Source organism: Loxodonta africana, chromosome 1 (assembly GCF_030014295.1).
Source record: "Loxodonta africana isolate mLoxAfr1 chromosome 1, mLoxAfr1.hap2, whole genome shotgun sequence".
NCBI lineage: Eukaryota > Metazoa > Chordata > Mammalia > Proboscidea > Elephantidae > Loxodonta > Loxodonta africana.
The window spans coordinates 78,179,938-78,206,108 of record NC_087342.1 but is presented as its reverse complement, the minus strand read 5'-3'; the positions used below and the strand labels follow the sequence as shown (position 1 = coordinate 78,206,108).

Sequence of the window (26,171 nt, the reverse complement as noted above, 5' to 3'; positions counted from 1 at the left end):
ACACAGACAATAAAGAAAATGATGTGTAAAATAAGTAAAAAAATAAGTAAACATATCAGATATTGATGAAGTTTATGGAGAAAAATAAAGCAAGGAAGAAATATGGGAAGTGTACAGGGTGGGGGCAGGATAACCAGAGAGGGACGTCCTGTCTCTTGCAAAAAGTTACTGGCAATTGTTTTAAATTATTTTAATGAGAAATATTCAAGATGTGACCACTATATTTTCCTAATTATCATCAGTAACAAGATTAAATAATTAGAAAAATTTTCCCCAACTATGTCTAGACATCACCTCTCTTCATTTTGAGTAGAACCCTGTTAAACTAGATCACAGTGCCTGTATTCAACCCCCAGCTGCTCCTAAGGGAACTTGGCAAATTACTTTCACCCAATTGGCCTCTATTTCCACGTATATAAAATGGACATAGTAATAAGCCTATCTGATAGAGCTGATGGGAGGACTTGATGAGTAAATATACATAAGATACTTTAGAAAGATATCTGTCACATAAATAAGCAATTATTAAAGTTCGCTGTCATTGTTGGTTTTATCATTGTTGATGCTAGTTGCCATGGAGTTGATTCCAAGTCATGGAGACCTCATACGTTACACTGTAGGATTTTCTTAGGTGTAATCTTTACAAAAGCAGACAGCGAGGTTGTGTCATTTGAGTATGTTAATGAGTCTTCCACTAAACCTGATGCCACATTTTTCTTCATATAGTCTAGCTTCTCTAATTATTTGCTCAGCATACAAGTTGAATAAGTATAGTGAAAAGATATAACCTGACACACACCTTTCCTGACTTTAAACCATGCAGTATCCCCTTGTTCTGTTCAAACGACTGCCTCTTTGTCTATGTACAGATTCCACATGAGCACAATTAAGTGTTCTGGAATTCCCATTCTTACCAATGTTACCCATCATTTGTTACAATCCACACAGTCAAATGCCTTTGCATAGTCAATAAAACACAGGTGATCATCTTTCTGGTATCTTCCGCTTTCAGCCAAGATCCATCTGACATCAGCAATGATATCCCTGGTTTCACGTCCTCTTCTGAATCCAGCCTGAATTTCTGGCAATTCCCTGTCAATGTACTGCTGCAACGGATTTCGAATGATCTTCAGCAAAATTTTACTTGCATGTAATATTAATGATAGTGTTTGACAGTTTCCACATCCTGTTGGATCACCTTTCTTTTGAATAGGCACAAATATGGATCTCTTCCAGTCAGTTGGCCAGGTAGCTGTCTTCCAAATTTCTTGGCATAGATGAGTGAGCACCTCCAGCACTGCATCCATTTGTCGGAACATCTCAACTGGTATTTCGTCACTTCCTGGAGCCTTGTTTTTCACCCGTGGTTTCAGTGCAGCTTGGACTTCTTCCTTCAATACCATCGGTTCTTGATCATATGCTACCTCCTAAAATGGTTGAAAGTCAACCAGATCTTTTTGGTACAGTGACTCTGTATATTCCTTCCATCTTCTTTTGATGCTTCCCGCACCATTCAATTTTTTCACCATAGAGTCCTTCAATATTGCAACTTGAGCCTTGAATTTTTTCTTCAGTTCTTTGAGCTTGAGAAATGCCAGGTGTGTTCTCCCTTTTGGTTTTCTAACTGCAGGTATTTGCACATTTCACTTGAATATTTTGCTTTGTCTTCTAGAGTTGCCCTTTGAAATATTCTGTTCAGCTCTTTTACTTAATCATTTCTTCCATTCGCTCTAGCTACCTCACTTTCAAGAGCAAGTTTCAGAGTCTCTTCTAATATCCGATTTGGTTTTTTCTTTCATTCTTGTCTTTTTAATGACCTTTTGCTTTCTTCGTGTATGATGTCTTTGATGTCTTCCCACAACTTGTCTGATCTTTGGTCATTAGTGTTTTATGTGTCAAATCTACCTTTGAGATGTCTCCAAATTCAGGTGGGATGTACTAGTATTTTGGCTCTTGTGGACTTGTTTTAGAAATCCTAGTGGCGTGGTGACTAAGAGCTGAGGCTGCTAACCAAAAAGTTGGCAGTTCAAATGCACCAGGCTCTCGTTGGAAACCGTATGGGGCAGTTCTACTATGCCCTATAGGGTTGCTTTGAGTTGGAATCGACTCGACGGCAGTGGATTTCTTGGGTGACTTGTTTTAATTTTCTTCAGCTTCAACTTGAACTCACATGTGAGCAATTGATGGCTTTTTCCACAGCTGGTCCCTGGCCTTGTTCTGGCTGATGTTGAGCTTTTCCATCGTCTCTTTCCACTTTCTTTCCACAGATATAGTCAATTCGATTCCTGTGTTTTCCATCCAGTGAGGTCCAATATTTCCAAACCAAAACCAAACCCATTGCCCTGGAGTCGATTCTGACTCATAGTGACCATGTAGAACAGTGTAGAACTGCCCCATAGTGTTTCCAAAGAGCAGCTGGTGAATTCGAACTGCCAACCTTTTTGTTAGCAGCCAGTAGCTCTTAACCACTATGCCACCAGAGTTTTCACCAAGTGTATAGTTGCCGTTTATTTTGTTTAAAAAAAGGTATTTGCAATGGATAAGTCATTGTTCTTGCAAAATTCTATCATGTGATCTCCAGCGTTGTTTCTCTCAACAAAGCCATATTTTCCAACTACTAATTCTTCTTCTTCGTTTCCAACTTTTGCATTCCAACAACCGGTAATTATCAATGCATCCTCATTGCATTTTTTAAAATCAATTTCAGACTGCAGTCATTCCCAGCATAGTAGGCAATATGATTGTCTGATTCAAAATGGCCAATACCAGTCCACTTCAGCTCACTACCGCCTAGAATATTGATCTTTATGGGTTCCATTTCATTTTTGAAAACTTCTGTTTTCCCAGATTCATAATTCGTATATTCCTTGTTCCAGTTATTAGTGAATATCAGCAGCTGTTTCTTCTCATTTTGAGTAGTGCCACATCAGCAAATGAAGGTCCTGAAACCTTGACTCCATCAACATCGTTAAGGTCTACTCTAATTTGAGGAGTATGTTTGTCAGTTTGTCTACTGTGGTGGCTTGCGTGTTGCTATCATACTGGAGGCTTTGCCACGGGTATTTCAAATACCAGCAGGATCATCCTTGGTGGACATGTTTCAGCGGAGCTTCCAGACTAAGACAGACTAGGAAGAATGACCTGGTAGTCTATTTCTGAAAAAATTGGCCAGTGAAAACCTCACGAATACCAGTGGAATATTGTCGGATATAGTGCCGGAAGATGAGCCCCTCAGGTTGCAAGGCATTCAAAATAGGACTGGGGAAAACCTGCCTCCTCAAAGTAGAATGGACCTTAGTGACGTGGGTGGACTCTAGAAGCTAGAAAAGGCAAGGAATGAATTCTGCACCAGAGTCTCCAGAAAAAATGCAACTCTGTCAACATTTTGAGTTTAGTCCCATAGAACTCACTTCAGACTTCTGACTTCCAGAACTGAAGATAATAAATTTGCGTTTTTTAAAGCTATCAATTTTGTGGTCATCTGCTGCAGTGGCAACAGGCAACTAATCCAGAGCTTAGTATTAGGTCGTACTGTAGTCAGTGTATTGACAAACTGTCTTGCTACCAAAGGAAACTGATAAAGTTCCTGACGGATTCATTGGCAGAGTGTTTAAAATCACAGATTCTACAGCCCCACTTAAAATCACATTACATGAGACTGACTGAGAGTCACTTCTGGAATCTGTGTTTCATTCTCAAAAATTTGATTAGTGGAATAATTTTCTCTACTACCACGTTTCTTTTTCAAGTGAGTGTATCTACGTAGACGAGACAAAAAAAAAAAAAAAAAACCCTCATGCCCTCTCTGAGGCTCGAACTCAGGACCTTCAGATTATGAGACTGACGCGCTGCCTACTGCGCTAAGAAGGCACTTATACAAGCCGCTTTTAGCAAACCTCTCGATTCCAGAGATTTCAAGTCTCAATGAACTTTCTGGAAAAATTAGATTTTTTCGTACTGTAAGCCCACTCCTCGTTAGTATAGTGGTAAGTATCCCCGCCTGTCACGCGGGAGACCGGGGTTCGATTCCCCGACGGGGAGAGTACTGGATTTTTTTTTTTTTTTTTTTTTTTGAGCCCTGGCGACGCAGTGGATAAGAACTCAGGCAGCAACTCAAAAGATCTCCAGATGGAATCCACCAGCCGCTCCTTGGAAACCCTATGGAGAAGCTCTACTCTGTCCTACAGAGCCGCTGAGTTGGAATTCACTCGACAGCACCGGGTTTGGTTTGGCTTTATACACCTCAGTGCCCCAAAAGGAATTGATGCTACGTCATACATAAATTTGCTGTTGCGGTTTGTCACAATAGCACTGATCAAAATCATTTCAGAATTTTACCCTTGGTTAAATAAATATACAACAGGGTGAAGTTTTCCACTCTGCTGTAAACATCACTTACCGCTGGGTGACATTCAGCAAGTTGCTTATCATCTCTGTGCCTCAAATTCTCCATCAGGAAAATGAAGATCATAGTAAAAGTATCTATCTTTTGAGGCAGGTTAGAGGACTGAATGACAGTGTATGTAAGGACAGTGCATGGCACATAATAGGTTCCCAATAAATTTCAACTGTTATTTACTGATGTTCTGGACAACTACCTTGTAGAAATGTTCTGAGAAAAGAATAACGTGGTGGAAAACATTCTTGTGTCTTTACAGACCTTAAGATTTCAAACATACCAGAAAACATTCTTGTGTCATTACGAATATTAAGATTTGAAATGCTCCTCCATAAGCGGTAGCGTGGCCGAGCGGTCTAAGGCGCTGGATTAAGGCTCCAGTCTCTGCGGGGGCGTGGGTTCGAATCCCACCGCTGCCAACCCTATTGTATAAGCAGAATCCACCCCAGAACAGGTTGCAAAACTGGCTGGGGCAAGCTGCTTGAGGCTGGGTTAACAGCAGGGTAAGTGATCAACTATAGTCTTCTAAGAAAATCCAGCTGTTGTCTTCTATGAGAACGGTATATTGTGTCCAAGGAAAAAAAGACTTTCATGTTTTTTTAATGTTTATATTGAAATAAATATAACTTTCACATATTTCCGAATTACAGAAACAAAAACTTTCATATACGGTGAAAACATTCCTCTTCCACCACTTCCCTCCACATTCCAGCTGCACGGGATTCTGCCTACCCAGGCAACTATATCAGTCTGGGGTTACTTGCAAGAAATGTCATTTGCGTAAACAAGCCGATAACCAGTTGCCACCGAGTCAGTTCTGACTCACGGAGACTCCACGTGTCAGAGTAGAACTGTGCTACTTAAGGTTTTCAATGGCTGATATTTTTTGGAAGTAGATTACTAGGTTTTTCCTCTGAGGTGCCTCTGAGTGGATTCCAGCTTCCAATCTTCCAGTTAGCAGCCCAGCCTTTTAACCATTTGTACCACTCAGGGACAAACAAACCAGTAGAAATCTACTTCTTATTTTCCCCATATTTTATATGTTCTGAACCTAATTTATTGCATATTATATATTAGGGAAATTCATATTTTCCTATTACATATTAGGGAAATTATAAATATTTTCTTCATAGTTTGTCCATTTGATTTTTTTTTTTCACTTTGCTTATGTGTTTTTTGTTTGTTTGGGGTTTTAGTTGTTGTTTTGTCTTGTTTTTTTTAAGAAAATGGAAGTGTGTCCAGGCAGAATTTTTTCCTGTAGTGAATTATGTCAAACTTTCATTGTTTCTAAGTTTTGTGTAAAAATTGGTTTTCTACCCTGAAATTATACAAACTTTCTGTCTTAGCATTTCCAGTAATTACATTTTGTTTTATTTTTCATTTTTTACTTTTAAATTTTATGTCTATTTGAAATTTATTTTAGTATCACAGGTGACATATGATAAAAGCTTTTATTTTCCCAGATGGCTACCAAATTAACCCAAGACCATTTATCAAACAATCCACTCATTTCTATTTGAGTTTCGACTTTTATTTACATTATTTACTTTTCATCCTATCTGAACTTTTCATTTTGCTGCATCAATTTTAAGTGGAGTCTTAAATAGCTATTTATTTTCCAATTTCTGGCTGGCTCCATTGGACCAAATTGGGTGGTCCAACAATGCTTGTTTACTCTATGTTAATATCTGCATGTGTCATTTACCCAAGGCCTATGTTGATACAAAGGTCCCTGGGTGTGAAAAAGGTTTAAGCTCACCTGCTAACCTAAAGGTTTGTGGTTCCAACCCACACAGTGGCACTGCAGAAGAAAGGCCTGGCAGTTTGCTTCCATGAGGATTACAGCCAAGAAAACCCTGTGGAGCATTTCTACTCTGTAACACATGGGGTCACCAAGAGTCAGAATCTATCAACTAGAAGACAATGGGTTTGTTATTATTGTTATTGTCATCATTGTATTATAATACAAAGTGGTTGTAATAGTGTGGGAAACCAGACCATTGTGGCATGCTGGTGGGAAGGTTTATTAGGCAAGATCCATCAGAATTAACATCGCACATCACATACATTGCTTCAGCAATTCCATGTATAAAAAGTACTCACACCCATTTGAAATGTCAGATACACAGTATTACTTATTGCAGCATTGTTTGTATGGGCAAGATACATATTATGATATACCCATACAGTGGAATTCCACGGTGCCAAGCAAAAAAAAAAAAAAAAGGAAGAATCTCTTTCTGTGTTGATTTGGAAACCACTACAACGTACATGAAGTGAAAAAACCAAGATGCAGTGGAATGTGTTTGGAATTCCCTTATTGGTATGAAAAGTGGAGGAAATAATGTCCCTGAGAGGATACCCAAGAAACTGAGTTTGCCTGAGAGGATATACAAGAAGCTGTGTGTGTGCCTGAGGAACTGGGTAACTGGGAAGAGACCTTGACACTTTATCAGGGGCAAAGAATTTGGTTTTAGGTCCATCAAGCAGGGACGCTGGAGACTTTAGTATGCCTCCTTTGCTGCTGTTTATGGTACCCGGATATCAAAGTGTAAAGACAGCCAAAGAATAAAATCCATGGAACTCCACAAGAGAAAAAAAAAAAAAAAAATCTTGAGAAAATGATTAAAAATCACTAGGGTGGCAACAGGTTTTGTTAGGTAGGGAGAACGCTACGCCCGAACCTTGACTAGGTGGAGGTGAAGAAGCCTCTAGTCAGCTGCGTCTGGGGATCGGGGTGCGGGATGGGGGAGCTGTGCAGCGGGAAGTTATTCTTTCTGTCCAAAACCAGAGAACAGAGGAGCTCCCGGTCCCACCCACCCGGAAATTGAGTCATGGCTGTGTGTGAATGCGTGTGTTGTGTGTATATGTACATGTGTGTGAGTTTTCTTGTGCAAACAGTTCTTCCACTTTTTGCTGAATTGTGTTGATGGCCTTAATTCCCAAACCTCAGAGCCCGGAGCAGTTTGCAATTGACGCCTGTTTTGGAGTCCTCTTGGGGTCTTGAGAGGTCACTTACTGCCAGCTCTAACCTCACCAACGCGGTCTGCGCGGAGTCCCTGGGTCTCCCCTCCACTGCCCTGCCTCCCTCCGACCCCCCGCCCCCCCGCCCCGCCCCAGCGTTTCAGTCATTGTCTGTCCTAGGGGCTCCGGGCCCTGCAGCCTCACCCCGGCTCCCACAGTCCCACTCGGGGACTTCCTGGGGGCGCAGAGCTGCAGTCAGGTGCACAGCTAGCCAACTGGGCCTTCCTAGAATCCCCGGGGTGGGGGACTCAATGGGGGAACGAGGGCAGGGCGTCACCGCAGGGTTCAACGGCCGGGTTAGAGACCAGAAGACGTTACTTTTTTGCGAGTCGATGACCTACTGCGTTTGAAACCAGACCTTGAGTAAGAAGAGGGCACCACGAAGGTTCGCTGGAGCCATAAGGCTCTTCACCTCAGAAGGGCTGTACCTGGATCCAGGAATTCCATGTGGCCAAGACCCCCTCTCTTCGCCGCTCCCCGCCCCCTTCCCCAAGAGGCTCTACATCTCTGGTTGTCTGGTTAGAGTCGTTATAGCGCTTGACATTGGCATTGTGGGATTTTAAAGGAGCGGCAACTTTAAAGGAGACGCTGTAGTTGAATTGGACCCTCCCAGTCTTCTCTCCTCTCCGGTTTCCTCCCCTCCAAATCACCGCTTGCTATGGGTGCAAGTGATGTGTAACCTGGTGGTCTGAGATTCTCAGTGGAGTTCTTTTGTTAGAGACCCTCACTTAGGGCATTTGAACTAAGAATCTAAGTTACCAAAGATGAGGCGCAGTAACAGCAAAGTTTGTTTTTAGAAACCTTCATCCCATTTGGAAAGATTAAGCATCCTGGACTTTTATTAAGATTTATCCTTGGACTAATTGGAGCATTATGGCCCAGACGCTCAAGCTGCCCGAAACTTTTCCCGCTTTATTAGTTCTACAGCACATCTGAGTAAGCAAAACGTCTTCTTGGAGTTTGCCCATTTTCTTAAGGTAAACCGCTCTGGGTTATGAAGACTTCATAGCAAGAATTTTTCATATAATTGATCAGGCTAGACCTAGTACTAACCCACACATGCTCATGGGCTCTATGGCTTAGTTGGTTAAAGCGCCTGTCTTGTAAACAGGAGATCCTGGGTTCAAATCCCAGTAGGGCCTTTGTTTTTCCTCTCCATGGAGAATCAATCTCCTCTCTATCCTCCCTTACCCCTAAATTCTCTAAGGCGCTTACTGAACTGTAAATTCTGATTCTATTAATCACAGGCAGTTGTGGCTGCAGAATTCCCACTTCCAAAGGAAAAGTGATATGCCCTAAATAACTTTTCATGTAAGTTTTTGAATTAAATTATGCCAGTTCTTTTTCTCCAGCAAATATTTATTGAACTTCTGCTATGTGATATGCACAGATTCAAAACGTACACAGCTGTAGCTATAAGAATGTTGTTTGCATTTATCCTCCCATTCAGCAAACCCTTTGTTAGCAATCGATTCCGAACACACATGGGTAAAAATACAAAATGAAATATGAACATGGCTTATCTTTTTAAAATTTATGATAGAAAACAGCTAAAAATAAACCTCATGTTCATTAATTGAGGACTATTGAATAATCTATGATACACACATACAGCTGTGTTATGGATTGAATTGCATCCCCCCAAAAGATATGTTGAAGTCCTAACCCCACAGTATGAGTGAATGTGATCTTGTTTGGAAACAGGGCCCTCGAAGATGTTATCAGTTAAATTAACATTCGTTCATATGGGATTAGGGTGGGTATCTTCATAAAAGAGAAGAGATGCAGATAGAGGAAAGATGGCCTGGAATTATGCTGCATGTGTAAGCCAAAGCTACCAGAACCTGAAAGAGATAAGAAGGCATCTTCCCCTACAGCCTCCAGTGAAAACATGGCCCTGCTGATACCCTGAAAGATTAAACCCTTTACGGCCAAGTGCATTCTGATTCATAGTGACCCTACAAGACAGAGTAGAACTGCCCCACAGGGTTTCCAAAGTTGTAAATCTTTATGGCAGCAGATTGCCACATCTTTCTCTCGAAGAGCAGCTGGTGCATTCAAACCTCAGCCTCTTCAGTTAACAGCCAAGGGCTTAACTACTGTGCCACCAGGGCTCCTTCCATAAAAGATTACAACTTTGGAAACACTATGGAGCAGCTCTACTCTGTCCCTATAGGGCTGCTGTGAGTGGAAGCTGGAATCAACTTGATGGCAACGGATTTTTTGACACCCTGAATTTGGACTACTAGACTTCAGAACTGTGAGATAACAAATACTTGTTGTTTAAAGCCATCTGCTTTGTGGTATTTTGTTACAGCAGTCCTGGGAAATTAAAAAAAAAAAAAAAAAGTACATTGCCATCAAGTCGACCCCAGACTTATACAGAGTAGTAGGAAGGAGTGGCTGGTGGATTCCAGCTGCGGACCTTTCAGTTAGCAGCCAAACACTTAACCCCTGTGCTACCAGAGCCCCTGGGAATATAAACTGTAAAAGGAATGAGAAGGATTTCTAGCTTGTAAACGGAGTGATCTCCAGTATATAGTGTTAAAATAAAAATTTAAAAAATGTGCAAACAAAAATATCACCTAAAGTCTTCTTAAAACGAAACAATAGTTTAGCTTACCTTGTAAGAAAAAAAAAGTCTGTCTTGAGCATTATGCTCTTTTAAGAACAATCTATATGGAATCAAATTGACAATGGCAACTGGAAAAATTAGATAGGCATCTTAGGGGGCAGTGAGTTTATGTTAATGAGGGAGGAACAACTCAGAAAAGGAGGGTGAGAATGGTTGCACAACTCTAAGCCTGTAATCAATGTCACTGAATTGCACATTTAGAAACTGTTGAATCGGTGTATGTTTTGCTGCGTATATTCCTGACAGCAACAACAAAATAAATAAGCTTTTTTTTTTTTTTTAAAGTAAGGAATGTGCAGATGTACATAGTATACTATCTTTTTGTAAGAAATAGGGGAGAGAAAAAAAAATAACTTATGTGTGCATCCACTATCTGTCAGTTTGTCATACTGTAGTGGCTCACTTGTTGCTACAATGCTGGAAGCTATCCCTCAGGTATTTCAAATACCAGCAGGGTCACCCATCAGTGGCACATCTACAGAAGACAATGCCTATGACAATTAGTTTTAAATTGCTGAAGGATCTCTCACAGCTGGCTGTGGAAACTATAATGGCCAACAGAAACTGCGCACTGGTGCCCCCCTCCTTTCTCAAGCAGAGCCCAGGGCATGAGTCCTACCTGCCATACCTTAGATTTGTCCCCTGCCCATGGGGGACAGGTTTCAGCAGAGCTTCCAGACTAACACAAACTAGGAAGAAAGGCCTGACCTTTCTTCTACTTCAGAAAATTAGTGAGTGAAAACCTTATGGATCACAATGAAACATAGTTCAACTCACTTGCTTTGGACATGTCATCAGGAGGGATCAATCGCTGGTGAAATATAAGGCCAGGGAGCGTGATGTAGACCCTTGGTGAGATGGGTTGACACAATAGCCACGATGATGGACTTGGATGCACATGTCGGTGATTATGAGGATAATGAAGAACCAGCAATACTTCATTCTGTTGTACATAAGGTTGCCATGAGTCTAAGTAGACTGGATGGCAGCTATCTATCTCTATGTGTGCATAAGAAAGACCTGGAAAGAGAACCCGAATCTAATGAAACCTAAAGAAAACTATATTTCTTGAGTTCTTGCATATTCTAAACAATTTTTTTTCTGAAATTTGAAGGACAGTTTGATTTCAATAATCTTTGTCTCACATTTTCTTTCCTGAATATCTGAAATATGCTCTTTTGTCTTTTCCATCACCATCATTTTATCCTACTCTGGTGGCTTCTTGTTGCTGTGATGCTGGAAGCTATTTCAACAGTATTTCAAATACCAGCAGGTTCACCCATCATGGACCAATTTCAGACGACCTTCTAGACTAAGACAGACTGGAAGAAGGACCTGGAGGTGATCTACTTCTCATAAAATTGGCCAGTGAAAACCTTATAGTTGGCAGCAAAATATTGTTTGATATAGTGCCAGAAGATGAGCCCCTCATGTTGGAAGGCACTCAAAATATGACTGGGAAAGAGTTGCCTTCTCAAAGTAGAGTGAACCTTAATGATGTGGATGTAGTAAAGCTTTTGGTACCTTCATTTGCTGATGTGGCATGACTCAAAATGAGAATAAACTGCTTTGAATGTCTGTTAATAATTGGAATATGGGATGTATGAAGAATGAATCTAGGAAAATTGGAAGTCCTCAAAAATGAAATGGAATGCATAAACATCAATATCCTAGGCATTAGTGAGCTGAAATGGACTGGTATTGGCCATTTTGAATCAGACAGATGGTGTCACATTCATCGTCAAAAAGAGCATTTCAAAATCTATCCTGAGGTACAATGCTGTCAGTGATAGTATAATATGAATACCCCTACAGGGAAGACTATTATTCAAATTTACACACCAACCACAAATGCCAAAGATGAAGAAATTGAAGATTTTAACCAACTTCTGCAATCTGAAATTGATCAAACATGCAATTAAGATGCACTGATAATTACCAGTGATTGGAATGCAAAAGTTGGAAACAAAGAAGAAGGATCAGTAGTTGGAAAGCATGTCCTTGGTGATAGGCCAGAGATTGCATGATAGAATTTTGCAAGGTAAGCAATTTATTCATTGCAAATACCTTTTTCAACAACATCAACCGTGACTCTACATGGATCGCACTGGATGAAATACACAGGAATGAAATCAACTACATCTGTGCAAAGAGATGATGGAGAAGCTCAATATCATCAATCAGAGCAAGGCCAGGGGCCAACTGTGGAACAGACCACCAAGTCTCATATGCAAGTTCAAGTTCACGCTGAAAAAAATTAAAACAAATTCACAAGAGTGAAAGTACGACCTTGAGTATATCCCACTGAATTTGGAGACCATCTCAAGAATAGATCTGACGCATTGAACACTAATGACCCAAGACCAGAAAAGTGGGATGACATCAAGGCCGTTATACATGAAGAAAGCAAAAGGCCATTAAAGAGACAGAAAAAAGACAGATCAAAATGGATGTCAGAAGAGACTCTGAATCTTGCTCTTGAATGTCAAGTAGCTAAAGCAAAAAAGAAGAAACGATGATAAAAGAAACGAACAGAAGATTTCAAAGAGCAGCTCTAGAAGACAAAGTAGTATAATGAAATGTGCAAAGAACTGGAGTTGGAAAACCAAAAGGGAAGAACACATTTGACATTTCTCAAGCTGAATGAATTGAAGAAAAAATTCAAGCATAGAGTTGCTATCTTGAAGGATCCTATGTCCAAAAACTTGAATGATGCAGGGAGCATAAAAAGAGGACAGAAGGAATACACAGAGTCACTGTACCAAAAAGAATTGGCCAACATTCAACCATTTCAGGAGGTAGCATATGATCAAGAACCTATGGCACTGAAGGAAGAAGTCCAAGCTGCGCTGAAGGCATTGTCAAAAAACAAGGCTCCAGGAATTGATGAAATACCAATTGAAATGTTTCAACAAACGGATGCAGCACTGGAAGCACTCACTCGTCTATGCCAAGAAATTTGGAAGACAGCTACCTGGCCAACTGACTGGAAGAGATCCATATTTGTGACCATTCCTAAGAAAGGCGATCCAAAAGAATATGGAAATTATGCAACAATATCATTAATATCACACGCAAATAAAATTTTGCTGAAGATCGTTCAAAAGCAGTTGCAGCAGTATATCATCAAGGAACTTCCAGAAATCCAAGCTGAATTCAGAAGAGGATGTGGAATAAGGGATATCATTGCAGATGTCAGATGGGTCTTGGCTGAAAGCAAAGGATACCAGAAAGATGTTTACCTATGTTTTATCGACTACGCGAAGGCATTCAACTGTGTGGATCATAACAAATTACGGATAACATTGCAAAGAATGGGAATTCCAGAAAACTTAAATGTGCTCATGAGGAACCTGCACATAGACCAAGAGGCAATCATTTGAACAGAACAAAGGGCTACTGCATGGTTTAAAATCAGGAAGGGTATGCACCAGGGCTGTATCTTTTCATTGTACTTATTCAATCTGTATGTTGAGCACATAATCTGAGAAGCTGAACTGTATGAAGAAGGAGGCATCAGGATTGGAGGAAGACTCACAGACAACCTTCAATCTGCAGATGGCACAACCTTGCTTGCTGAAAGTGAAGATGACTTGAAGTACTTACTGATAAAGATTAAAGATTAGTACCTTAGTATGGATTACATCTCAACATATAAAAAACAAAAATCCTCACAACTGGACTGATAAGCACCATTATGATAAATGGAGAAAATATTGAAGTGGTTAAGGATTTCATTTTCCTTGGATCCACAATCAACACTCATGGAAGCAGCAGTCAAGAAATCAAACCACGTGTTGCATTGGGCAAATCTGCTGCAAAAGACCTCTTTAAAGTGTTAAAAAGCAAAGATATCACCTTGAAGACTAATGCATGCCTGACCAAGTCATGATATTTTCAATCGCCTCATATGCATGCACAAGCTGTACAGTGAATAAGGAAGACTGAAGAATTGACGCCTTTGAATTACGGTGTTGGTGAAGAATATTGAATATACCACGGACTGCCAGAAGAATGAACAAATCTGTCTTGGAAGAAGCACAGCCAGAACGCTCCTTCGAAAGGAGAATAGTGAGAATTTGTCTCACCTACTTTGGCCATCTTATCAGGAGAAACTAGTCCCTGAAGAAGGACATCATGCTAAGTAGAGGGTTAGTGAAAAAGAGATGGATTGGTCACCCACCCAGCAAAAGATGACAGGGAAGAGCTTCACATAGTGGCTACAACAATGTGAAAAGATTGTGAGGATGGCACAGGACGGGGCAGTGTTTTGTTTTATTGTGCATGGGGTCGCTATGAGCCGGAATGGGCTCCATGGCGTCTAAGAACAACATTATCTTTTTAGCTTAAGGTAAGCGTTACTGTAAAAAATCTAATGCCAATCTCATTTTCTTTTATTACTGATTGAATTTTTTTACCCATATTTCCAAAAGATTTTTTTTTCTTTTTCTTTCAAGATCGGTAGTTTTACTAGACCATGTCTTGGTAGTGACTGTCTTATTTCCAAATGTGTAATTTTATGTGAAAATTTCAGTCTTTTTTAAAGAACAAATTAAATTATATTAATAGTTTATGTTTCTCCTCTTCTGCTCCACTGTTTCATTTTCTTTCTTAGTAATAACTCTTTTATTACATATATTGGAATCTACTTATCGTCTTAGGTATCTAGTTTTGCTATAATAGAAATACCACAAGTGGATGGCTTTAACAAAGAGAAATTTGTTCTCTCACAGCCTAATGGGCTAGAAGTCCAAATTCAGGGTGCCAGCTCCAGGGAAATGTTTCTCTCTTGGGGAGGCCTTGTTGTCAATCTTCCCCTGGTCTAGGAGCTTCTCAGGTCCGGGGACCCTGGGTCCAAAGGACTCGCTCTGCTCCAAGTACTGCTTTCTTGGTGGTATGAGGTCCCCTGTTTCTCTGCTTACTTCTCTTTTTTATACCTCAAAAGAGATTGACTTAAAATACAACCTAATCCTGTAGACTGAGTTCTGTCTCATTAACATAACTGCCTCTAATCCTGCCTCATTGACATCATAGAGGCAGGATTTACAACACATAGGAAAATCACCTCAGAAGGCAAAATGGTGGACAATCACACAATCGTGGCCTAGCCAAGCTTACGGAAATTTTAGGGAGACACTATTCAATCCATGACACTTATCTTCTATATCTTTCTCTTCAATGTGTTTTATCTCTCTCCCTCATATATATTGAAAATTTTTTCACTTTCCTCCATTCTAATATTTGCTTCCCTCATCATTTTATCTGTGATGTCAATTCATTCTAGTGTTCCTTCTGGTTTCTCTTTATAGTTGAAATATTTTTTTTTACTTCTATTCTTTTCTCCTGAGCTTTGTCAGCACTCTTCTTAAATCTCCATTTTGTCCAAATATCTCATTTATGAGTTTTTATAGTTCTTATTTATATTAATACATTCATAACATCTATCATTGTCTTAATTTCTTTTAGCTCTCTTTGAAATGTTTGCGATGTCTTTGTTGAAGCTCTTCCCTGTCATCTTTTGTCGGGTGCATGCGTGGGGTAGACAATAATAAAAATGTCCCCCATACTTAAAGCTGTTTTCTGAACTCTCATATAGTTTATTATTGATTCTAGAGAACCTATCATTGTGTTATCTGCTTTACATTTGATTTGCCAAATATCACTGAATTATAACAACAGTAATTTATATTTGCTTACATGCCCTTGGAAACCCTGGTGGTGAAGTGGTTAAGAGCTACAGCTGCTAACCAAAAGGTCAGCAGTTCGAATTCACCAGGTGCTCCTTGGAAACTCTATGGGGTAGTTCTACCGGACCTACAGTGTTGCTATGAGTCAGACTCTACTGCAACCAGTTTGGTTTGGTTTTTTGGTTTACACACCCTCAGACTTCACAGATGGATTTTAGTCCCAAAGAAAATAAACAAATTGGCCCCTCTGAAAGTTGAACTTTAGTTCCTCATTTTAATAAAGAGAGTGTTCCTCTAATGCATTGATTCCCAAGCTTAAGTGCACATTTGAATCACCCAGGGAACTAGTTAAAATATAGTTCCTTGGGACTTATCCCAGAGGTTTCAATTCTTGTTTGGTGAAGGGCCCAGAAATTTCATTTTTAACAAGCACTCCAAGTGATTTTGAAGCAAATGAATCCCACATACAAATCTCCAGCTTAAAATACTATGTTCAGAGCTAAACTGACTATGAGGTTTACCTATGTCTGAAAGTACTAATGACATGGGTGGACTGTCATTCATTTACACTCTTATCATAAAGAGAGACAAGAAGTGAGGATTATCAGAAGTCTGTTATATTCCAGATGTTTCCGGACACAATCTCATTTAATCATCCCAATAATCCTGTCAAATACATATTATAACCAGATCTCTGAAGAGAGGAAACAGGCTTAATGATGTTCAAGGTAATATAGTTAGTAAGCAACAGAGTTTAGAGTCAAAGCCAGCTGTCTGACTCTAGAATCCTGCTTTCTCAAGACATCTATTTGATTGGAGTTAGTGATAAAGCTTTTGACCACAGAGGTAAACAAAAATAGGCACTTAGACTGGTCTCAAACCTTTGCCCCATGGGTTAGGGAGCATGAGAACTCTTTGTTTTCTGCAAGGAGAAAATACTAGCTGAGTGAATATTTGTTTAACTCATTTCCCTCATGAAGGAGTAAAATGAAAAATGGAGCATCAGAAATCCATGCAGGAGGTTCTTAATGAAGAATTAACAGGCCACATAAACAGACTGAATCAATTATCTCCATCTCTTGGGCTCTACTCATCTGCTTCTGCTAAGATATGCTCTCCCCATTCCCTGATTTTTTTAGATCTGCTTCTGCTAAGACATGCTCTCCCCATTCCCTGATTTTTTTAGATTTAAAAGTAGGAATAGGGAGGATTTTAGGGCACAACTCTGAGCAACCATTTAGTCATGGCAGAACCTAATAAGGGAGCTTTGTAGATAAGAAAAAGTGTTGAGATAGATGTAGGAAGAGGGAGGGTTTTAGGGCACAACTCTGAGCAACAATTTAGTCATGGCAGAATCTAATAAGGGAGATTTGTGGATGTGAAAAAAGTATTGAGAATACATGCATTGGAAAAATCACTATGTCAGACAATTAAGCAAGGATTTGATCTTTAAAGCACTTTTTAAGTTGCTTCTTAAGCTCTGCCTTGGAGGAGTACCTGAGGAGTGGCTTCCTCCGAGATAGACTTCATGTGATGGAGATGGATTGGAATTTACCAGCCCTTGTAAGAAATAAAAAACGAAAACCAAACCAAACCAGCTTCCGTCAAGTTGATTCCGACTCATAGTCTTAATTTGATTAGCACTGTGCTTAAGCAAATTGAAAAGAGGACATGAACCTTTGTCACCAAGATGCTTTCAATTTCATTGAAAAGACCAAAGAAGAATGTGCCTCAAACATTACTTTAACCTTAAAGCTTAACCCGTTGCCATCAAGTTGATTCCAACTCATAGGAACCCCGTATGACAAAGTAGAACTGCTTCATAGGGTTCCCAAGGAACAGCTGGTGGATTCGAACTACCAACCTCGTGGTAGCAGTGGAGCTCTTAACCATGGCACTACCAGGGCTCTCACAGACAAAAAAATGCGATGTTTACTCATGGAGTTTGCAAAGCATTCACTTGGTGTTTGAGATTTAGACATTTGTGAGCTCTGTAAATGTTGAAGAAACTATTACCTTCCTTAAGCTTAAATATTCTCATCTATAAAATGAGGGCGATAATAGCATCACCTCAAAGAGTTGTTAAGAGCATTATGTAAGATGATTCAAGTAAAGTGTCTAGAATGTAGCTATTACTGTCACTGCTACTATTATTAACACAGCATTTGTTTATGAAAATTAGTGGGGGTAAATCCTGCTCTCCCTTGCTGTTAACATGCATGGAAAAAACGATGCAATTTATAATCATAAACAAAATGGTAAATAAAAGACCTGCTGACTCTCCAGGGAGACTCATTCACCTGTGGCAACCCCTAAGGGATCAGTTGCGCCCTTGGCGATAACTGGTTTTATCTGCCTTTGAAACAGACTTGGACTAGGAGTGAGTATCCTCTGCCTGCAGGATTACTTGCACCCTAGCTGGCAAATCAAGATCTTTGGTGGCTCTTATTAGAGCCCTAGACTCAAGGTACTTGCTTCCCTCAGAATTTTTGTGATCCAACCCTTTTGTAGTCTTTCTGCTAAATAAGCTTCCAAAGCTAAAGACACTTTCTTAATACAAGTCCAGATGAGAAGAGGTATGTTCTGGTGATGTCTCTTTCTAGTCACACCAGCATAGGATGGTGTTATTTGTCTTATTTTATTTTGTTTTGAGAGAGAAACTGCAGGTTCTGAATTTTGCATAAGGTCAGGCAGGGTAAGATGCCTCAATGAGCTAAGTGAATTCTCATTAAGCCAGGCTGTCACCTCTTTACCCCAATTCCAGAAACATATCCAAAATAACCAGTTGTCTAGGAATTTTTTTTTTTTTTAGGAATCAGGGAGCAATGAGAGCACAGTTCAGGTCACTAAAAATCAACCCTCTAAAATCCAATACTTTGAACATTAACTAAAAGATCAAACAGTATAAACAATGACCAATAAGCCAAAATATTGAGGATTTTGGGAGGGGGGGCAGAAATTTTGTTTTGCTCCTTCCCTCTCACATTTCATATGCAAATGCATGGACTTCTATCAAATAGTCATTTATTATCATCTCTGTTTTTGGAGACATATTACCTGCCACACCCTCTGCCCCTGTATCTGTCCCTGGCCCTGCCCTTGTGGTTAAACAACTGAAACAAACTACCCCACTCACAGATTCAGGAAGTTGTATGATATTTTGTGGATGGGTAATTGGTCAGATTGACCTAGGGTTGTGTGCGAAAGGCAGGAATCCATCCTTTGGTGAATGGACTCTCAAGGCCAGTTCTTAAAGACTGAACTCAAAATTCACCTTTCTTAAAAAGTCTTTCTTGATGAAATCATCCACTCTGATAAGTCCTCACATATAAGCCCTTTTCTGTTCATTGTAGCTCCATTCTCCCAGCACCTTGGGTTAAAACTTCAAACTGTTTTTCAGTTCCTTCTTCTATCTTACTCGTACCTTGCTCCTGATTTCCACTGCCATTATCCTAGCTAGTGGTCTCAGTCTCTCTCCCTTGCACTCCTCCAGTAGCCTCCCAGCCTTCAGTTTCTCCTTCTTTAATCCTTTATTATGCTGCCATATTAAACACCCTGAAGTCCTGTTCCAATCGTTTCATACTACTTCTGAAAAAAAAATCTTCATTTGATCAGATTCCTTAACCCAGTATTCAAGATTTTCCATATTAGGGACCTGATTTTTACAGCCTGATTTTTCACTGCACCACTTCATGCACCCAATGCTGCAATAATTGATGACGTGTGCTTTTTATCCTTTGAGTCAATGCGTGTCTCTCCGATGCCCTTCACTATCGTTTATAGATATTAAGTTCCCTTCCATTTCTTCTTATTTAATATTCATTTATGTGAAAGAACTTTGTGTTCAAATTTAAAGAAATCAAATGATACAGTAGGTTTACAATGAAAAATAGCAGTTTTCTTCCTCCTTATTTCTCACTCCCAATTCCTGCTCCCCTCTGGCAATAAAATTTGAATAATTTCAGTATTTTCTTCTACTTACCCATATTTCCTAGCAACAAGCTTTTACTCTTATTTAGATTTTTCCACTATTTACTGCTTACTATTAAAAAATGAGAAATTTTAATCCCTACACAATGAAGAGAAAGAGGAGGGGGAGACCTATGCCTCACCATTCAAATACTCAGATACTCTTATATTACACTTTTTGGTTAGATGGGCTTTGAGGGTCTATACTTTCATGATCTCATAAATATTACCACAGTGAAATCATATAATAAACTATGATTATGGTAAAAGCTCTTCTCAGTTCTGTCACACCAGGTAGTCCATCCAATCCCTTCCCCCTGCCCTTGAAGACATGGCTCCTGGTGCCTGTCCAATCTTGTTTACTCTCTGGCAGCCTCCTACAACATTTACCATTGTAGTTTGTATTCATTCTCTTGAATAGCCACTTATCCTGCCAATGTTCTGATCATTGAGAGGGGTTGAGAGTTGGGGTCTCACCATTCATCCCATTTTCATTTGGTTCCTTCACTCCAGCTCTTAGGTTTGCCTGGTGTCCTTAAGTTCAGAGCATCTTTAGTTCACCCTCACCCTCGCTTTCACCTGCCACCTTCTGCCAGAGTAAGAGGAGGAGCAGTTGCTTGGCAGCATTAAAGAAATTGGGGTTCTGAATGTCCCACTTCTTTATAAAGTCTTTCAGATAATCCTTTTTTTCTTCAGTTCTATGTCACCCCATCACTTTCAAGGCATCAGAAATCCTCCAATTCCTGCATCCTTCTGGCTTCTCACAAGACTCTACTTGTTTTTTGGCTCCCTTAACTACTGCCTAGGGTTTCTGCTTTCTCAGCTCTTCTAAGACAATTATCACCCAATCATCTGCTTTCCAGCTTCCAAAGTGCTGTCGACATTGTTTTTCTGCTACCATCTCCTCCCGCTCTCAGTCTCTTTTTCATTGTAAATTTATACCTCTTTTATTCCCACTGCCATTTTGGTAGGAAGAAGCAAATGTGCGTGTTAAATATGCCGTGCTTAAGCTGAAACCCATATCTAATTTTCAAGATCTGGTTCAATACCATCCATCTTCGTAATACCATCACCTCCTTGATTTCCAACTAGAAATAATTTCTTCTACCTCCAAACTCTCTTTGTTCCTTTCTTTACCTACATGTCTAGGATGGCCATTAGCACATTTTTAAATATTCTTTGTTATTTATGCACACATAGAGAGTTCTTGGTGTATAGTCTTCTTGAGATTAGGGATCGGGTCTGGTTCATTTTCCTGCCCTACAGGGCCTAGCACAGTGCTCAGTGCTTGGTAGACATAGGTGATAATGTTAATTCAATGAGTGAATGGATAAATAAATGACTCAATAAATGAATCAGCCAGTATATTTTTTAGTTTACATATTAAGACTATACTCTAGATATATTAATTTTTGATACACATTTCATTTTATTAAATATTTTGCCACCATGGTCAGATTACAGGTCCTTAAAGGAAAAGGCCATGTATTTTATTTCTTTCATTTCTTGCATGTTCTTCAGATATGAGGTACTCAGTAATTGATATCTTCCAGGTGGGAGCTAGAGGAGGTGTAGGGCAAATCTGGCTCTCCCATTCATAGGGTGATCTTGGGGTACTCCTGCGCCATCTGGAAATTGAATTTGAAGACATGAGGTTATTCTTGGTGAGTAAATGAAGCCTTATGTTTTGGAAGGAACTTGACATGACTTATGATTTTCTATTCATTCCTTCCATTCTCATTTTCTTCTCTAAACAGACACAGTATGTTTTGCTTATTCTGAGAGGCATCTTACAACTATTGAGCTCCTATTACCGAATACCTTTGCTTCTACTCAATCGCATTCAGCGTGACTATTCTTCAGGGTTTATGCTGTACCACCTGCCTGAAATGTTCTTCCCTCAAAATCTCCATGGCTCTCTTCCTCACTTCATTCAAGTCTCTACTCAAAATGTAACTTATCAGAGAAAGATTTTTTAACTTCCCTGCACAAAATAGCAAATCTCTTCAGCATGCCCTACCTCCCCTTATGTTGTATTATTTTTCCCTCTAGTACTTGTTTGCTTAGTTTCTGTCTCTCTCAACCAGAATATAAAGCTTATGAAGGGAGTGTCTATTTTGTTCAATTATGTATCCCCAGCACCTAGAATAGTCACTAATATATCATAGGCGCTCAAATAATTTTTATTGAATGAATAGTTTTTAAGTATGAGTATTTCTTAAAAAAAAAATTTTTTTTTTTGTTTTTATTCCTTAAAGTATGATCTAAAAGCCACTTACATGGAGTATTGGTTGAAAATACCAATTCCTGCACCCCACCAAGGGCTTATAAGATCAAAATCTCTGAAAATAAGAAACATGAATATTTATTTTGAATAGTTTAATTGAACAATTACAACACAAAGATGAAATGCCTTAATTAAGTGCATAAAGCCAAAACTCTGCAAAGACAAAGTAATGTAACGAAGACTGAATGCATGGTACATAGATGACAAAAAAAAAAAAAAAAAGGAATGAAGGAAGGAAAAATGAGAGACAGAAAGGAGAGAGTAGAGAATGAGCAGATTCTAGTGGAATTAGTCAGGAGGGTTTCTTGGATTTGACACAGTCATTCAAAATGGCATAAATACAGTAAGAGAAAAGAATTGGCTCAAAGCTAGATGAAGGACAGTTCAGCTGGGTATGTGGTATGGCATTTTCCTGGAAAAGCCTTCTCTGGTTTCTAGTACAAGTGCAAATTGAGAGGCTACCCAGATCTAGAAAAAGCAGAAACTTGCCTCGGTGTATTCATTTGAGAATTCTGCATTCTTAACAGATTTGTAGATTAATTTAGTTTACTTTGTCATGAATCAGATACCTGTGTTTTGTTTTACATGTCACAAAAATCTATCACAATTATCCATGTTTTATATAAAATATCCTCCTTTTATGTATTATAAAGATAGAATTGGTAACAAAGGCAAGGTTTCTTACACTTTGAGTTGCTTTTTAAAGAGAGGGGATACTTTGTGTTGATCCATCATCACATGATGTCACTCATTTAAAACAGCTGTCTTAGAATAAAATTATAGTCTATGATTGTGGATATGGTTCTCTCCCTTTGAAACCAAATGAGCCACATGAAATGACGATTTTGTCCTCATCGTCAGCCTGTTCTCATCAGTTGTGTTAACTCAGATATTACATTCACCCATTCATCCCTCCAGGGTCTTTCCACCATACATTAAGGAATTCTGGCAAATCAACATTATTTAAGCAGGTCACTTTAAAACCAGGTCAAACTTACTCAGGGCTCTAGCTAGTAAATTGAAGCAAGTCTCCTTGGTAAGCGTGCCCATTATGATAAATTCATATCCAATATCCTTGGTCTAGCACTTTCAGAATTCATTTCCACATACAGTCTACAAATTCCACCCACATGTAGCAAAGTACTGCAATGTTTCTTATATCATTTTCCTCTGGAATTGGCCCTGGCAGAGTCTGCTGGTATCTAACCCTGTATACTTGATGAATGTGAGGAGCCTCGTGAGGAGAATTGGCTTTCTTTTACCTTATAACCCTCTCTGTGAGGAGGTACAGCATTCTCAAGCAAGGCTACTTCATCAGACATAGTAGGAAGTCTGCCTTGGCTAGAATGGGAAGATGGGTGGTAGGGTACCATGAACATTCTGAATGTTCCATATATCCTTATTCCAATTCTTGGAGTCCCACTCTTTCCTCATCAGTACCCTGACTTACAAGAGACCTGCAGAAGCTTTCAACTCATTTTCTTTCAACATGTTCCGTATTAGTAAAGTCCTTGGTTGTAAACAAATAAAGCAAATTTGACAACTTATGCAGAAAGAAACTACTGATAGGTCACAGAATCAATGGGAAGGGTGATGAACCTAACTTGATAAACAAGCAGAAATGAAGGGAAGAAAGACTGAGCCAAGATTCTACTGCAGAAACAGACTATGTGGGACACACCCCTTGGTGCTGCCACCATGGGCCATTAATCATTAAGGCAGTTGCTCAAATTTCTAACAGTCTTTTTCCCCTTCATCATTCCTTTGCATAATTTCACCAAGATTCCCACTCCCTGTCAGTGGGAGCATATGATTGACTAAACCTAGGTCCCATATTCCCTTTGCTTCCAGAAAGCTCGGAGAAGGAATACAGTGTCCACACTCCATTGGCTCCTTTAGTCATACAGGAACGCCAATCTCCATTAACTCATTGAAAAGGACTTTGACTTTATATATATATATGTGCACATATGCACTATATGTATATAAAATCATTCTCTCTACTAAGTGAGATTTTCAAAGGTTACTAATAATAATATTTATTATCTTTGTTTTGATTTCCATTGAGAGTGTACCTCATCTCTCCCACTTGAAAGCATATTATTTTTTTGTAATTTCGTCAGAATTTCTGCTGACACAAGGGTTTTTTTTTTTTTTTTTAATCACCCAAATCTTTCTTGATTTTAGCAGGCACCTCTCAACAAAATTCAATGAAGCACATGAATGAAAGTCTTCCAAAGGATTTCATTCTCATGGGATTTACCAAATACCCATGCTTGGATCTGCCTCTCTTCTTTGTCCTCATGACCTCCTACATCTTCACATGGTTGGGAAACATTACTATTATTCTGGTCTCTCAACTAGACTCCCAACTACAGAGTCCCATGTATTTCTTTCTCACCAACCTCTCCTTTTTGGATCTCTGTTTCACCACCACAACGGTGCCCCAAATGCTGTTCAACTTAGCAGCATCTAATAAGAGCATCACTTACATAGGCTGTATGGTCCAGGCCTATGTGTTTCACTGGCTAGGCTGTACTGAATGTATCCTGCTTGGCATCATGGCCTTAGACCGCTATGTGGCTGTGTGTAAGCCTCTGAGGTACTCTGTAATCATGGACCACAAGCTCTGCCTGCAGCTGTCTAACACTGCTTGGCTCTTCGGTCTGACCAATTCACTGCTGCAGTCCACACTCACAGTCCTGTTGCCTCTGTGTGGGAACCAGGTACTGGACCACTTTTTCTGTGAGCTGCCTGGTCTTATTAAGATGGCTTGTGTGGACACCACAGTCAATGAGATTACTTTAGCAGTAGTGGCCACCCTCCTGATAATGGGTCCGCTTTTCATGATTCTTATATCCTACAGTTACATTGCCCGAGCTGTATTTCAAATTCCTTCTCTTGATGGGAGACTAAAGGCCTTCAATACTTGCTCTTCGCATTTATTGGTAGTATCTTTATTTTATGGCCCTGGAATCTATATCTATATGCAGCCTTCAGAGAATGGTCCTCAAGACCTTGCCAAATTTCTGACCCTATTTTACTGTGTTATTACTCCTATGGCCAACCCATTCATCTACACCCTAAGGAACAAGGATGTTAAAGGAGCTTTGAGGAGTCTTCTGAGAAGGGCCATTTCATCAAAGAGAATATGAGGAATTGATGCTTTATTCTGAATGGGAAAGCCAACAATAATCTGAAATACATTCTCCTCTGTACATATGGCCCACCAAAACCATGCTCAAAAGTCAAGAAAACCTTTACTCGTGCAGATAACCACTTTCCAAACAAAACTTCTAATGGATAGTTTGAAAATGCCATATGAACTTTCAGTACAATATCAGTGAAAAATGCTAAAGCATAGGAAGCTCTTGAAACAAATAAATCTGAAAGGAACTACCTTGAAAAGTGTCTCACCTGTTAGAACTTTAAAGACCTTAAAAAAATAATTATCAAAGTTGTACAGAATTTTCTTTAAAATGTAAAATTATTTATGAGTTTTTACATTTAATTACTGTAAGGACTTATTAAACCAGAAGTATCTCAACAATAGGGAAAGGAAGCACCATTTTTAAACAATATATATGTTTTTTCAGATTGTGATTTTTTTTTAATTGTGCTTTAGGTGAAAGTGTACAGACTAGTTTCTCATTAAACAATTAATATGCAAATAGTTTTGTGACATTGGTTGCCAATCCCTAGACGTGTCAACACTCTCACCTTCTCCACCTAGGGTTCCCTGTCTCCATTCGTCCAATTTTCCTGTCCCTTTCTGCCTTCTCACTTTTGCTTTTGTGCTGGTGTGCCCATTTAGTCTCATATGCGTGACTGATCTACAAAGAACTTTCCTCTTATGTGTTATTTTTTGTCCTATACAACTGTCTAATCTTTAGCTGAAGGGCGAACCTTGGGAATGACTTCAGCACTGAGTTAAAAGGGGGTCTAGGGGCCATACTCTTGGGGTTTCTCCAGTCTCTGTTAGACCAGCAGTCTGATCTTTGTGTGTGTGTGTGTGTGTGTGTGTGTCGATTTGAATTCTGTTCTATGTTTTTCTCCCACTCTGCCCGGGACCCTTTTTTGTGATCCCTGTCAGAGCAGTCAATGGTGGTAGCCGGCACCATCTAGTTTTTCTGGGCTAGTCTGGCAGAGGTCATGGTAGTTCTGGTCCAT

The 26,171-nt window shown here is 39.6% G+C and overlaps 1 protein-coding gene and 4 non-coding genes across 5 annotated transcripts; 4 read left to right on the top strand and 1 right to left on the bottom strand.

The window, feature by feature from the left end:
- Positions 1 to 3,797: 3,797 nt before the first annotated feature.
- TRNAM-CAU (transfer RNA methionine (anticodon CAU)) lies at positions 3,798 to 3,870 on the bottom strand. Its single transcript has one exon. It is a non-coding gene; the product is annotated as a tRNA-Met (tRNA).
- A 99-nt stretch (positions 3,871 to 3,969) lies between these two features.
- Positions 3,970 to 4,041, top strand: TRNAD-GUC (transfer RNA aspartic acid (anticodon GUC)). Its single transcript has one exon. It is a non-coding gene; the product is annotated as a tRNA-Asp (tRNA).
- A 695-nt stretch (positions 4,042 to 4,736) lies between these two features.
- Positions 4,737 to 4,818, top strand: TRNAL-AAG (transfer RNA leucine (anticodon AAG)). The gene has a single exon. It is a non-coding gene; the product is annotated as a tRNA-Leu (tRNA).
- Positions 4,819 to 8,491: 3,673 nt separating this feature from the next.
- Positions 8,492 to 8,565, top strand: TRNAT-UGU (transfer RNA threonine (anticodon UGU)). The gene has a single exon. It is a non-coding gene; the product is annotated as a tRNA-Thr (tRNA).
- A 15,646-nt stretch (positions 8,566 to 24,211) lies between these two features.
- On the top strand, positions 24,212 to 25,170 carry LOC100666024 (olfactory receptor 2B11-like). The gene has a single exon (XM_003421114.4). It carries the CDS (start codon positions 24,212 to 24,214, stop codon positions 25,154 to 25,156), a length of 945 nt encoding a protein of 314 aa, XP_003421162.4. The 3' UTR covers positions 25,157 to 25,170.
- The last annotated feature ends 1,001 nt before the right edge of the window (positions 25,171 to 26,171 follow it).

Excerpts from the sequence above, each read along its gene's own strand:
- LOC100666024 (XM_003421114.4), top strand. The coding sequence starts at position 24,212 with ATGAAGCACATGAATGAAAGTCTTCCAAAGGATTTCATTCTCATGGGA.